This window comes from Hypomesus nipponensis, chromosome 22 (assembly GCF_054491055.1).
Source record: "Hypomesus nipponensis isolate SF chromosome 22, ASM5449105v1, whole genome shotgun sequence".
Lineage (NCBI taxonomy): Eukaryota > Metazoa > Chordata > Actinopteri > Osmeriformes > Osmeridae > Hypomesus > Hypomesus nipponensis.
In genome coordinates this window covers 5619753-5634451 of record NC_140382.1, presented here as the reverse complement: position 1 = coordinate 5634451, position 14699 = coordinate 5619753, and the positions used below count along the sequence as shown (strand labels likewise).

At 54.5% G+C, this 14699-nt stretch overlaps 1 protein-coding gene across 9 annotated transcripts in view; it reads left to right on the top strand.

Moving 5' to 3' along the window:
* The window catches only part of cdk5rap2 (CDK5 regulatory subunit associated protein 2), a 36309-nt gene that overhangs the window by 16427 nt on the left and 5183 nt on the right, over nucleotides 1-14699 (top strand). For 6 of the 9 annotated variants that reach the window (XM_084687316.1, XM_084687309.1, XM_084687308.1 and 3 more), the window contains 19 exons: nucleotides 3-136; nucleotides 457-573; nucleotides 663-809; nucleotides 1008-1120; nucleotides 1320-1459; nucleotides 3754-3894; nucleotides 4381-4490; nucleotides 4829-5035; nucleotides 5553-5651; nucleotides 5838-5959; nucleotides 6117-6555; nucleotides 6654-8250; nucleotides 8937-9050; nucleotides 9514-9662; nucleotides 9974-10359; nucleotides 10888-11120; nucleotides 11943-11994; nucleotides 13021-13208; nucleotides 14274-14618. In XM_084687316.1, the coding sequence (XP_084543442.1) occupies nucleotides 3-136; nucleotides 457-573; nucleotides 663-809; nucleotides 1008-1120; nucleotides 1320-1459; nucleotides 3754-3894; nucleotides 4381-4490; nucleotides 4829-5035; nucleotides 5553-5651; nucleotides 5838-5959; nucleotides 6117-6555; nucleotides 6654-8250; nucleotides 8937-9050; nucleotides 9514-9662; nucleotides 9974-10359; nucleotides 10888-11120; nucleotides 11943-11994; nucleotides 13021-13208; nucleotides 14274-14618 (4833 nt within the window). The remainder of the gene's footprint in view (nucleotides 1-2; nucleotides 137-456; nucleotides 574-662; nucleotides 810-1007; nucleotides 1121-1319; nucleotides 1460-3753; nucleotides 3895-4380; nucleotides 4491-4828; nucleotides 5036-5552; nucleotides 5652-5837; nucleotides 5960-6116; nucleotides 6556-6653; nucleotides 8251-8936; nucleotides 9051-9513; nucleotides 9663-9973; nucleotides 10360-10887; nucleotides 11121-11942; nucleotides 11995-13020; nucleotides 13209-14273; nucleotides 14619-14699) is intronic. The other 3 variants (XM_084687310.1, XM_084687311.1, XM_084687315.1) reach the window with 3 other exon arrangements.

The following is a 14699-nucleotide window of genomic DNA, read 5'->3' as shown; positions in this document are numbered from 1 at the left end:
AGCCGAGCGGAGAAACAGCGAGGACAACATGGAGAAGGTTCCTCTCACCAAGAAGATGGCCGTGGTCCTGAAGAAGGAGCTGGCTCAGAAGACCGAGGCCCTCAACAAGGCCCTGAAGAGGGAGAACGAGCTGAAGGTGAACAGGCTCTGTGCGACAGTCTGACTCCATATACGCCTAGGCAGTAGGAAAGCGGTGACACGGCACATTTCTAGAAGCCAGAGAGTCCTCTGGCGTTCTGTTGGGCCGAATGTGTCTCATATCTCATGTTGACTCGTCACTCGGTGGAAAAGTACTCTTTGTCCAATCATCCTCAAAAATCATTATTTGACTGCCTTTTTACCTTTATCATCCCCCCACATACAACCATACATCACCAAAAAACGGCATTAGTTTAGTGGTTGAGGGTGACTTGCGTGTGTTTGAGGGGGGGCTTGACGTTGCGTGTGATGATCCAGATCTCGGTGGCGGAGCTGCAGTCGGTCCTGTCCGAGCTGGAGGGTCGAATCGAAGGCCAGGCCGCCAACATCGAGTCCCTCACCGCCACTCTGGAGACCAAGGATGAGATCATCAACGTGAGACGGACACACACACGTTTTTTTGTTGTCAAGCATACAGCAGAAAGTGGACATGGGGTAGAACTATGTTGTGTTCCCGCTGCCAGGAGCTCCATGAGCGTCTGGGCCAGAGAGGGGACCGCCAGGCTGGTGCTGCCCAGCAGCAGGCTGCCGAGGCTGGGCTGGAGCGCTCCATCCCCAGCCTGCCACAGAGGGAGAGAACCATCATCGGGGGAGACCGCCAGAACGAAGAGGTCCACACTTTGCTAAAACAATTTAGATATAGTTCTTGTTACACTGTTCGGATAATTAGATTGGCTTCATTTCTGGGTTTGAAAAAATATACCAGCGTATTTGAAAGCCCAACAAGGGTTACAAGTAAGTTTCCAGTGGTGGTCAAACCGGGCTGTCAATAATGGCATCCTGACCTCCACCCCTCCCTCCCTCCCCAGGCCCTGCCGGCCCTGGCCGTCCTGCAGATGGAGCGCGAGGCGCTGAACCGCTCGCTGAGGGCCGAGCAGCAGCTCTACTCCAGCCTGGTCCGCACGGTCAAGGAGCAGGACAGGTAGGGGGGCTCAGTGGGGCTGGGGGGGGGGGGGGGTACCTATTTGGGATTTGTCATTGACAGTTATTTTTGGAGCTTGATTTTTTTTCTCTTGCCGATACAACGAGAACATGAGCTAAATATCCCCCCTTATCATTGGTAAACGTGCACAGTGCCCCACAAGGTCATGCTGAAGGGCGTGTGTGTGTGTGTGTTTCAGCGCCCAGCGCCTCCACGCGCTGCAGATGGAGCTGACTGCGGTGCAGCTCCTCCGACAGCAGCTGGAGGAGGGCGTGAGGACCAACGAGGAGCTGAGGGAGGACCTGGAGCGAGAGATCCGCCGCGTCCAGCTCCGAGAAGGTGCCACATTCACACACTTCTAGAGGGGCAGGAGGGCGGGGGGAGGGATGGAAACGCACACATTCGTGCTGCGCAAACACAGCTTTGGTGTCATGTTCTCATGTTCTGTTTGCACTTTTTTCATGCGTGTGACGTTGCCTGGTTGCAAGCCTCGTGTATGTCCGGCGTCTCGTCTGCATGTATACCCCTTATACTGTGCTGCTTCTCTGCTCTGTCACCTGCTCTGTCACCTGCTCTGTCACCTGCTCTGTCCTCCTTTCTGTCCGACACCCTCATCTGTTTGGAACCAAGCTACGGGATAGTCTACAGTGGATTGTTTTGGCTGTCAACGTCCACGCTTAACAAACTCCTCACCTGTCATGTCTTTCGTCGTCGTCATCATCCTCTTAATAAAGCATGCTGTGTGTCTTGTCTGTCCATCTGTCTCTCGCGTTGCACTTTCAGTTCCATTCTGTTTGATTTGTCCATTAAAAAAAGCTCTGTTACCTCCTATCATCATCATCATCATCCTCATTAATCCAAAGCCAGCCCAGCCATCTGTCCCTCATGTGAATCAGAGATCGCACGTTTCCTGACGTTTCATAACCCACTGGAGGAGTGGTGGGCTTTCAAAGCCCTGACCATCTCATGGACGGAGATTATCCTCACATTCATTCAGAGCGTAGCTCTTCAAAGATAGACAACAGTCAAACGACCTTATCGTCCCCCTCTCTCTCAGTCTCCTCCCTGGGACGAGGGGCCCACCTAGTCACATACGTTAGCATGATGCTCATTCCTGTGAATATTTGGGGCTTTATGAAATCTCACGCATGGCTGGGTCACATGCAGCCTGACGCCCTGTGGGGGTAGGGGGCGGGGCCAAACAGATGGGAGGAGAGCAGGCCGATCTAAAGTCAGCCAGGATGGAGGTAGAGAGGAAGAGGAGGAGGAATGGGTGTGGATCTGGCTCAAATGGATGACTTATTCATCCCAATGTCTCATGGGTGTGTGTATGGGAGCGTGCGTGCATGTGTCGAGTGTGTTCATTTGTGGGACACGTGTGTGTGTGTGTGTGTGTGTGTTCCTGTGTGCCTGCCAGGACCAGGTGTGTATAAATAGGTCTCCTGGCAACGAGGTCTCATATTCACACTACCCCAGGACGAGGACGAGCATTCACTCTATAAATAGACAGAACTATGGAGAGATGGATGGGGGGGGGAAGTTCCCATCTGTCTCTTTCAATACCCGCAATTTCCTCACGGACCGTTTTAATAAGCTGTGCTTTTGTAAACATGTTTGCACGGCGTGCTCCCAGCTCTACATGCTATCATTCAGGCCTTATGTAAGGCAGCACTTAGTCAACAACCCACACTCTGGTCAGCCAGCTGACCAGCCGTGTTGTGTGCGCATGTACCTGTTTTTATATTTTTTATATAGATATATATATAGATAGATATAAAGATATAAAAACATATACATATTTACTGAATTAAACTGTATTACGATTGATTCCATAAAAATTATGGAATCAATCGTAATAGTAAATATAAATAATACAATTTTTATGGAATCAATCGTAATACAGTTTAATTCAGTAAATATCAAAGAAATTAAACATGACAAACACTAAATCTAACAAACACAAAAACTATAATAATATTACTATAGACAGATACAATTATATGAAAAAGAACAGTGGACATCCTTTAAAAAGATGTGTTGGAGGTATAGATCTGTCTGGATGCCCACCAAATTTTTGCAAGAAAAAAACAAGCTACTTCATAGGTATGATAAAGCAAATCAAGCCAACTACAGAGGTTTTAGTGGGTTGCGCACAAGTTGACGGAACCAAATAGAACATCGAACCATCCTATCCTCAGGTACCCAAAACCAGGTCTCATGTTCAGAACCATGTCTTCAGAACCTGTCTCAGAGACTCAATTGATACTCTTTTTAAAACTTGTCTCCCTGTTTCTTCAGAACCTCCGTCTTAACCAGTGGTTCTTAACCCTGTCCTCAGGGAACCCCTGTCCTGCATGTTTTAGATGTTTCTTGGCTCCAACACACCTGATATATTTGAATCAGGTGTGTTGGAGCAGGGAAACATCTAAAACATGCAGGACAGGGGTTCCCTGAGGACAGGGTTAAGAACCAATGGTCTAAACCCTTTTCTCTGTTTTGTGGAACATGTTTTTCATAACCCGGAAGCCTCAAATCCTTATATTACTGCCATGTTGTCAGCATCGTAACACCTACAGAATCACGAAGCTCCGAATCCTATTTCCAGAAGCCTCACCCCCCACCCTGTGTTGCAGGTGTGGATCTGGTGGACCCCAGGGAGGTGGAGAGCATCCGACACCAGCTGGAGGACGCCCATCGCTGGAACACCTCGCTGCAGGCCCGCCTCGGAGCCATCCAGAACCGCGGAGGAGGGGTGGGCGCCACCAACGACACGGGTGAGACCCTGCCAACAGGGTGCGCTACGCCGTACCTGTACACACAACTTAACCACCATCTAGAGCAGTGGTTATCAACCCTGGTCCTCAGGGACCCCCTGTCCTGCATGTTTTAGATGTTTCCCTGCTCCAACACACCTGATTCAAATGCATTTTCGTTAGCAGGCTTCTACAGAGCTTGATAACCACCATTTATTTGAATCAGGTGTGTTGGAGCAGGGCTACATCTAAAACATGCAGGACAGGTGGTCCCTGTGGACAGGGTTGAGATCCACTGATCTAGAGGAACACTATTCTGTATTTCAGCCTCGCAGACAATTGTAGTCGGTGCCTTCGAAAAGTGTGACACCTTTGAATAGACAAATGCAGGAGTTCTGTAACGCTGAAACACTAAACGTGAACCGTCAACGAACGGTGTCGACGGCTTCCTGTCTCTGTGATGGATGCGGCTCGCATGAGTAGCTGACTCCTCTCTCTCCTCTGCAGCAGACAGCATGAGCTTTGTGGCTGACCAGACGTCCTACATGAGCATCTGTGTGGGGGAGGGGGAGGAGAGGGGGCTGTCCCAGCTGTCAGACGAGGAGCTCAGACGCAAGGTGAACTCTCACCCAGGACTGGCTGATCTTCCAGAGAAGCCCACCAAAAACATGTTTCATCGCGTATCCAGTGATTCCTGTCTGGTTATTAAGTCCCATCATTTGGATTACAAATACATCCTTGGATGTACAGTGCAAAAGTAAAAAACAAAAAAAAACAATAATATATGTATATATTATATACATTTTATGTATTTTTTTATTTGAGGTGCCTAGGAATTCTGCAAATTACGCGTTTGGAAAGTGAGTGGATGTATCAATATGTTAGATCTGATCGAGGTGGCTGAGAGTGTTCAGCAGGTGGGTGATCTCTCACCCTGGGTGTGTCTCTGCTCCAGCTTGTGGAGCTGCAGGATCAGGTCAGCAGACTTCAGTCTGCCAACGCTGACCTCCAGAGGAGGCTGACGGAGGAGAGGACCGACCCTGACCTGACCCTCGACCCCACGAGGAGGACGGAGGAGAGGACAGACCCTGACCCTGACCTGACCCTCGACCCCACGAGGAAGGCGGAGGCTGGCCGAGCAGGCAGCAAGCCCAGGACACAGGTTAGACACGTAGATATAAACCAACGTCTGAGCTGCCTGGTTCAACGAACTGGCTCCGAAACCAGCCAGTTCCTTATGTGTGTAGTTCCTTATCCTTCCACCGCATCAGAGGATCCTCCTCCACTTCCTCCTAACCTTTGACTTCTGACCCTGAATTTTCACCTCTGCCCGGTAGTTACTAATGCCTTATCCGTGGCACTTTTCTCAGTAGCGATCTGTCTGGACTCTAACCTGTGTCTTGTCTGTCTGCTGTAGGTAGCATCTCCTACCTCCCCCCTTTTTCTCCACCCCTCCTCTAACCAGTCCCCGTTTTCTTATCTCTGTGTCCATGGACCTGTCCTCCACCTCCTCCTCCTCTTTCTACTCCATCTCCTCCTCCTCCTCCTCCTCCTCCCATTAGGCCTCTCACCCCATCCTGCCGTTGCTGTGCAGTGCTTTTTACGGGTTCTGTTCCCTCATTGCATTTTCTTTTACCAAGCCATGTGTGTCACATTCGCCTGCCACCCCATTACTGTAGCTCATAGAGAGGAAGATGAAGCAGCAGGCGGGAGGGCGGGGCACAGCGACCCCCTCAGGATGGGATGGGGTACTGCAGGCCGACCGCAGTCTGGGCCAGGTAGGCATGGGGAGCCTGTCTAGACGGAGGGATGAGCCTTCCTTGCGTGGACTTTGATCCAATCAAAGATATTTCGGGGGAAAGGCATGAAATATTGACCAGCTTCTCCCAAATCAAAGTCACATTATTCCCAAAGTGTTGTATTCCCAGAGTTCCTTACCTCGCCTTGCTCATGGTCTCTCTCAGGCTGTGGACGGGGGGCAGGGGACGACGGCAGACGCCAGCCCGAGGGGAGGGGAGAGGAGGGAGGGAGAGCTGCTCCGCTCTCTCCTGGACGAATGTGGTGTCCTGTCAGCCAATCAGCTCAGGTGAGACACCAGGACGTCAGCATACGGCTTTCTGCTGGCTCAGGTCAAGATATCGACGTCAAAAAACAAACATTTAACGATCAGACTTGGAGTTTTTTTTTTTCTTCTGATGTTTATGTTTGAAGAATGGTGACGAATGCGGACGATGATGTTTCAGGGACGAGGTCCAGAGGCTGAGGACGGAGGGCCTGGAGCTGCGAGGGCTCCTGAAGGAGGGGAAGTCGTCCGAGAGGAAGGAGAAGGAGTGCGACGACAGCTGCCTCGTCGGCGATGCGGACCTGCAGCAGACCGTGGACAGGCTGAGGTCGGAGGCCAGAGGTCACCGCAGGGTCATCCGCCTCCTGCAGCAGCAGCTGGAGACCAACGCAGTTCCTGCAGCCGCCGATGGGGAGATGACCCCGGAGCTGGTCGCTGGCGTGAGGCGGGAGACCGAGAGGCCGTGTGCCGAGGACGGAGCGCAGAGGAGGGGGAGAGGGGAGGAGGGAGAGACGAAAGGGAAGACGCGGGGAGATCATCTTAGCCCTCAGGGAAACAGTCTCCACACCAAGGGCCGGTCACCAAGCAAGAGTCACCAGCAGCAGGCATCCAAACAGGCGGTAAGGTCTCTCTCAAATGTACCGATGGATGTCTCTCTTTATTTTGTGACCTTTGTTGGTGTCTAGATGGTCTGGTGATGTTCTTGGCTGCGTTTCAGGCGGGGCTCAAGTCTCGCCTCCCGGTTCCTGTGAGGCTGAAGAGCGAGGGCAGCTGTGGGTGGGGCAGCAGAGAGTCTGTGCAGCCGGACTGCTCCAACGAAGCACAGCACCTGGGTCCTGATCACAGAGGAGTTTACGGGTCCGATCAAAAGACGTCTCCAGACTCCGATTCCCCAAGCTCCACCCTGGACGTCAACCTAGGGTCGGCCCAGCACCCGGGGGCCAGACTGGGCATGGAAGTCAGGAAAGGCCCAGGCTTGGAGGACCAGCAGGCCGCTGAGATGGAGCCCTGGCAGGGCCAGTCTGACATAGAGCTCCTGGCCCAGCTGGAGCTCCTCCACCAGGAGTGCCAGGAGAAGGAGGGGATGGTCGTCCGATTGGAGGAGCAGGTAGCGGAGTGGGAGGAGCTCCAAGCGCAGCTCCAGGAGAAGGACAAGCTGAACCGCCAGTACCTGGAGGCCCTGCAGGCCGCAGAGTCCACCATCGCTTACCTGACCGCCTGCAACCTGGACAGCCAGGCAGGGGGAGGGCCACCCGCCGGCCCAGGCTCCGACCCTGCCCTCCGCAGGCAGTGTGTGGAACTGCAGACGGCGCTTCAGGAGAAGGAGAAGCTCAACAGCCAGCTGGTGGAGTGTCTCAGCATGGCGGAGACGGCCATCTCCTCTCTCAGCGCCACCTCGCCGTCCTCCTCCGAGGGCTCGGACGGCCGGGGCGACCCCCAGGAGCTGTGCGTGAGGCTGGAGGCCGCCCTGCGCCAGGTCAACGCCTCCCTGGACGGCCGCGGGACGGCCGCGGGGCCCGGGGCCGCCGCGGGGCAACGGGGCCCTGACCAAGAGCTGCAGCGGCAGGCCGACGCCCTGCAGGAGGCGCTGTGGGAGCAGAGCAGGCTCAACGCCGAGCTGCAGGAGAGGCTGAGGGCCGCCGAGGCAAGCAGCTGCAACACTGCCCCCTCTGGCCTGGAGGGCGGCGGCAACAGACAGGTGGAGGGACGGCCTGGGAGAAACAAGATGGCGTCGTCCGAGAGGACGGGTGCGAGCCAGGAGGAGAGGTGCAGGCGTCTGTCGGAGTGTCTGGGAGTCACAGAGGCAGCGATAGCCTCTCTCACAGTTCTTTGTACCGCTACAGGCTCCACCTTCTCTGCCGACAGACTGGCTCAGACCGGTTCGGACCTCCAGACACAGCTGGACAGGCTCCAGAGAGTCCTGAAAGAGAAGGAAGCACTGGGAGAGGCGGGCTCAGCAGGGCCCGGCAGAACCTCCACCCACCAGAGCCAGACACCCACAGGGGCTGGAGCCGGGGGACCGTCCACCCAGAACCCCCACCACAACCTCTGCCTCCTCCAGAGGCTCTTTTACGAACATGCCCAGAGGATCTCGGAGCTCCAGGCCGCCCTGGAGACGCGCGATGCCCTGCTGCGGGAACCCGGTCCTGGGGCAGCAGCCTCAGGCAACGCCCAGGCTCAAATGGAGGCCTTGCAGAAGGCCCTGAAGGAGAAGAAGAAGACGTGCAGGAGCCTGGAGGAGAAGCTGGTCACGGCTCAGTCCATCATCACCCTGCACAACTCCAAGAAGCCCAGTGATGGAGCTTCACATACGGGTAAGGTGTCACCTCATATAACCCACCTGCAGTCTGGCAATGATGGGTCTGCTGGTCAGTTGCTATTGAAAATTGTGACAATTCAAATATGTAACTAAATACATACAGGCCCAGTTTCCAAGACATGGATTAAGCCTAGTCCTGCAGTAAGATTCATATTTAATGAAGATCTCCATTGACATTGTTTTGTCTAGGACAAGGCTAAATCCATGTCTGGGAAACTGGGCCTATATGTATTTGAATTGTCACAATTCAAATATATAATTCATTGCAATTCATTATATATAACCTACTGATAACATGAAATAAACAGTATAGAAACGGAACACACAGCCCGTACGTGCATCTGTGTGGGTAGAGATGCATGTCTGCGGGTGTGAGGCATGAGAGCCAGACTGTACCGTCTGCCAGTAGAGGGAGCTCTGGCTTGGCCTGGCCTGCTCCCAACAGCAAGGTGGCAGCGAGCAGTGCCCGTGTGCGGCTCCTCTTCTCATGCGACCCTAAAGCCACGGCAGACACATGAGCCAGGATCAAAAAGGACCTCGGCTCTCCCCGGCTGAAAGAGAGAGGGGGCGAGACAAATCGAGAGCGAGCACAGAGGGGGAAACAAACACACGCGCGCACACACACACACACGGGCGTCCCGGTGGACGTGGCGTTCCTAACCCTTGGCGTGTGTTGTCCAGCGCCCCCTCTGGAGCGGGATGAGAAGGGCGTGCAGGTGGACCAGCAGGACCTGGGTTACGAGACCAGTGGCAAGAGTGAGACTGAGGTGGATAGGGAGGAGAGCAGTAGCACAGGTAGAACGCCTCGTCTAGACGTCCGTCTAGACGTGCCGCTCGGTGCATGTCTGTCTGCAGAGTGGACACTAACCATGAATGCCACCTGTTGTTGCTGGAGTCTGTTTGCATGAGGGATGGGCACTACTTATTCTGTAACCCACACGTTTATGTGTGTGTGTGTGTGTGAGATCTGGGGCTTCTGTTTGTTCTGGTTTTTACCTGGGTTCTGGTTACGCTGTGATTAAGACGTGCTTGTCTCTCTCTGCTTGAGTCTCCTGCATGGTCTCCCTCTCTCTCTGGAGTGTTGGAATGAACACTCACTCCAAACGATAATATCTCCTGTGTGGTCCTATCCTGCTCTTTCGTGGTTCTTATGCACCCAAGCTAAACTCCTTGTTCTCTCACTCTCGACCCATTCCTGTCAGCTGGTATTCAGATCCCGTCCCTTTTTGACGACGTTTGTGTGTGTGTGGTTCCTCAGACCTGTTTGGCGGCCTGCAGCCTCGTCCCAGCGGCTCCTGCAGCCTGCCGTCCCTGCCCCAGGACCAGACCACCTTCTCCTCCACAGAGAACCTGGACTCGGCCTCCAGCGCCTCCTACCCCAGCTCCCCCGCTCTCAGCTCCCCCAAGGTCTGTTCTCTGTGGTGGTGTCTGTGGTCGCACTGCAGCCGCAAATCTCGAAATCTCCCTCACCAATCAAACGCTGCCCTCCAATAAAAACCCAAAATGATCCCCGTGTAATGGACGCTGCAGCGTTTACTCGAGGAAATGCTGTCTTTTTTTGTATTTGTCCCCGTCGAACCCTTCGGTGAAATCTCCGCCTCTTCCCACTCTTGCTCCCTCTCTCTCCTTTTTTATGGCTCTCCTTTCTTCTCTCTGTCTTGACCTCTTTCTTCCCCATTGCCCTCTCCTCCCTCCCCCACCCCCCTCTCCTGCCCCAGGTGGGTCTGAAGAGCCTGCAGACGTACGAGGACTACGGCGTGTCGGAGGAGCCGGCCGAGCTTCGGGCTCAGATCGCGGAGCTGAAGCGTCACCTGGAGAGCCAGCTCAGGGTCATCGTCCACCTCCAGGCCCTGCTGCGGCCCCACTCCCTCTCCTCCGACCCGCCCACCGGAGGGCCCGGGGGGGCCGGCGCCCAGGACGGGGCCCCTGCGGGTCTCGTGGAGCGAGGGGAAGGAGGAGGGCAGGAGGGGGAGGAGAGGCAGGCGATGGAGGAGAGGATCGGTCGTCTGAGCGTGGAGCTGGAGAGGGAGCGAAGGGTGAACAGGAGCATGAGCGAGCAGCTGCAGCAGGTCCAGCATCGGAGCCGCTCCGCCTCACCTGCCAGGTACCAGCTCTCTCTCCCTCTCTTTCACTCTGTCTCTCTCTCCCTCTCTTTCACTCTGTCTCTCTCTCCCTCTCTTTCACTCTGTCTCTCTCTCCCTCTCTTTCACTCTGTCTCTCTCTCCCTCTCTTTCACTCTGTCTCTCTCTCCCTCTCTTTCACTCTGTCTCTCTCTCCCTCTCTTTCACTCTGTCTCTCTCTCCCTCTCTTTCACTCTGTCTCTCTCTCCCTCTCTTTCACTCTGTCTCTCTCTCCCTCTCTTTCACTCTGTCTCTCTCTCTCTCTCTTTCACTCTGTCTCTCTCTCTCTCTCTCTCCCTTTTGCTCTCTTGCTCTTTCTGTCTTTCACCTCAGCTGTCTCTTACATTCTTGTTTCTCTCCCTCCCCCCTCCCTCCTTCCATTCCCCCCACCTTCCTTGAATCAATCCCCTCCTTCTTCCCCATGTCCACTTCTCCATCCCTCCCCACGTCTTCTCCTCCACCCCTCCCTCCGTCCCCCTTTCCACACCTCATCCCCTCCCCTCCTCCTCCAGGATGGACTCTCTGGTCCAGTCCCAGGCTCGGGAGCTGTCCCAGCTGAGGCAGCAGATCCAGCAGAGCCGCGGGCTGGGTGCCCTGCAGCGCCACCAGCTGGGGGAGCTGAGCCGGGCCTTCGAGGAGCTGCTGCAGGCCAGCGACGTGGACCATTACCTGGGGGAGGTCTTCAGGGAGCAGCTGGACAAGAGCCTCAATATCCAGGAGAGCCTGGAGGGCCGATTGGAGAAAGGTAGCACGGAACGCAGGGGTGTAAGGGCTAGTATAGACATAACATGCCTCAAGTCTCAGTACAGGCAACAGGCCCAAAACTGTCCCCACATACGGATGAGGATGATAACTTCATTTTTCACATCCCCCCCCCCCCCCCGGTGCCTCTAAACATCCAGATGTAGTAAACATACGAAAGTGAAGCCAGCTCTCTTTAGTCAAGTGTGCCACCCCTTGGTGACGCTGACACAACACTCAGGCTGTCCGGACTGCGCCAGCCCAAACAGAGTGGTGCCAAAGACAACACACACACACACACTGCCAGCCTACGAGCCCACAGAGAGGCTGCCCCATGCCAACACACACAGCAGCCCAACACTGGGCCTTTCACTACCCCACGCAGCTTCCTCTCTCGCCGTGACTCGCCGCACGCCATCCAAGACATGGCGGACGGGGCGAGGTCGACGGAGGAAAAACAAGTACTGTGGTTCAAACAAGTGTCGCGGTTCACTGATCTCTGGGGGACTGACGATGCAGGCTACCCCGTGAGCGTGAACGAGACGGATAGAGAGGGAGAAAGAAACAGAGTTGTAAGTCAGGGGTGTCCAAATCCGGGCCTCGAGGGCCGCTGTCGTGCATGTTTTAGATGTTTCCCTTATCCAGCTCACCTGATTCTAATGAATGGTCGTTATAACAACCCATTGAATTGAATCAGGTGTGTTGGAGCAAGGAAACATCTAAAACATGCAGGACAGCGGCCCTCGAGGCCCGGATTTGGACACCCCTGTTGCGAGTGACGCGGCAGGACGCTCCCTCACCATGTCTCTCTGTCCTCGTCTCCTAGGAGGCGGCCATCCAGATAACGAGGACGCAGCCGTGCTGGAGCTGGCTCAAAGGTACCGCTCTCTACCGCGCGCACACACACACACACACACACAGCCACACATGCACATATACCTCTTCCATGAAGCCTACTCCTTAAGTGAGACTTTACACACACTTAAACACACTTTATTCCTCGGAGAACTTGCGTCGAGAGCTCGAAGGGAAGTGATCTTGGCCTCAGGTTAGCATTTTAGCGCGGCTAGCGAAAGGGACGACCCATGGAAATGGGTCGTCCCTTCGCTAACCCCCTGTCTGTAGTCACTAGCTATGTCCCCTGAGCAGAAACACCAGCAGGTCACGCTGCTCAACGGCTCTCCCTAGCCTCGTGGGGCTCAGCTTTGGTGTCAGGTCATGAGGTCACACTGACAGAGTAGGGTTCTCGCCCCTGTCCCTGGTGCGGCTAGCCCTGGACTGCTTCACCAGGAGTTGCAGTACCAGACCTGTCAGTCGGAGGGCGACGTGGAGCCCTCAAACACCTTCGCCAGGCTGGAGGAGGAGATTGAGCGCCTGCGCTCTCAGCTAGAGGGCGAGCGTGAGCTGCTGCAGCAACACCTGTACTTCCTGGTCCAGCAGAACCAGAGCCTGTCTGAGTGCACCCGAGAGCAGCTGGATCTGTGAGTGGACTGGACCAGGACGGGAGCATGCGTTTGCTGTGAACTCTCTCTTCCTCCTCCTCCTTCAAGATGGCTACTCCTACTCTGAAGCGGAAAATCTGAGAGCAACGGATACAATGAAGTTGATTGACAGATTTTTATTAAACAGTTTTTTCTGTTCCTTTTGTGTGAACGTTTTCTGTTTCTTTTGAGGTTTTTTTTTCTCCAGTTCTTGGATTGTGAGCTGACGTTGGACTCAGTAGAGATTGTGTTTCAGTCTGTGTGTGTTAGACTGTGGAAGCTGTGTAGCCGCTACTCCAGTCTCTCATTAGTTCGTCCTACCTTTAAGCTGCCTCACCTCTCTCACCTTGGACTCGCCTTTCTTCTCTCGTCTCTCGTCTCTGCTCTTCCCTCCCTCCATTGATCTCTCCCTCCCTCCCTCAGACTCTCCAAGGAGCTTCAGGAGAAGACCCGTTTGGTCCACAGCCTGCAGAGTCAGCTGAGAGGACAAACTCCCAGCAGCCACCTCTCCTCTGCCTCCGACCTCTCCGACAGGGCGTCACAGGAAGCCAACGCCTCCCGCAACAGCCTCACGTCCTACGCCTCACAAAATGGCCGCCCAGGCCTACACGGTAAGCAGCTGGACCTGGACACAGCCAGAGAAACATACTGGACCAATCTGAGCTGTTTTGGTATACTTTATGTATTGTATATCTTAGTTCCTAGCCATGGTTTTTGCGGTAGTCTAGTCATGTGGATATAGACACTGGTTGGACTGGCTGAATTATTACAGGGCCCGGTAAAGTTTGTGACTTAGTGGAAGATGACTTCAGTCCAGGATTAGACCGGGTCTGTCCTCGCTGCATTAAATATGGATCTTCCCCCCCCACCCCCCCGGTGAGATTGCCTGAATCTCTGGTCCTCGACCAATCCCTGTTTCTGGTCTGGCCGGGGAGTGGCCATGTTGTAGTAATGGCACTTCTTTTCCACTCAGGCCCATTGTGGTCCAGTCAGCCGTGCAGCAGAACAAAGAGGGTCGGGCAAGGGCAGGACGGGTGTTCTCTTACCTCCATCCCTCCATCCTCTGCTTGGAGCTGCATTATTCAGGAACACCTATCCGGTTTAATCATCAAATTGTGTTTCCCTTGAGAGGAGACAATGAGGGCTATTAGAGAGCTGCATGATGTGGGTGGCTGACACGTGGGGGGAGAGAGGGGGGGGGGGGGTGGAGAGAGGGAAGAGAGAGCAGGGTCCAAAGCCAAAACGTTCTCTTCCTGTAACGCTGCCTGCATGTGTTTTAGTTGAGAGATGCTAGCTAGCTAACGTAGAGTTGGAGCTCATTAACTCACAGGTTACCTGAGAACTTGGAGACGCGTCGTTAAAGCAGCTGCTAAGCTAGGCTAGTACACTGTCGACAAGATAGTCTGCAGAAGCTACGCAAACTTAGCCGACTGTTGCGTACAAGGCTAACAAGGGTCTGCGCAAGGCTAACAGACACAGCGATTGTTTAGCTAATGCCAGACCTGAGGAGATGGATAAAGAAGAAGACCACCAGACAGAGCAAGAGGTCTCTCTCAGGAGATGGAAGCAGGCTCTGGAAGCTTCTAAAAGGAACAAGGGTATTTCTGACCCCGAGATGCTGAGGGATCTATCTCCTCAGGTGTCTTCACCCTCACGTTCATTGCCTTCCACCACAGGGGTGAAAGATTCCAATGGAGATCTGGCGACGTCCTCCGAGTCTGCAGCCAAGCGTTGCGGGGGTGGAGCCAAAGCCGGGGGCGTGTCCGGCCGCGAGGGGAGCTCCGTCAGGCTGCAGAGGGAGAACGTTCGCCTGCAGGAGCAGCTGAGGAGCAGCGAGGAGCTCAACACCACCCTGCGCAGCGAGCTGGACCTCCACCGCTCCATCCTGGACCACAACCAGGCTCACAACCAGGTCCAGAACCAGGACCACGCAGGGCCACAGTCCCAGAGGGAGGCCCAGATAGGAGAAGGACTGTCAGGCACACAGCAGGACACAGACCAGCAACACAGCATGAACCCAGGTACTGGACCCAAGTCTGACATAGGGGGGGGGGTCTTCATCTGGAGGTTAGGGTTTGGTGTTGTTAAGAGATGATCCATTT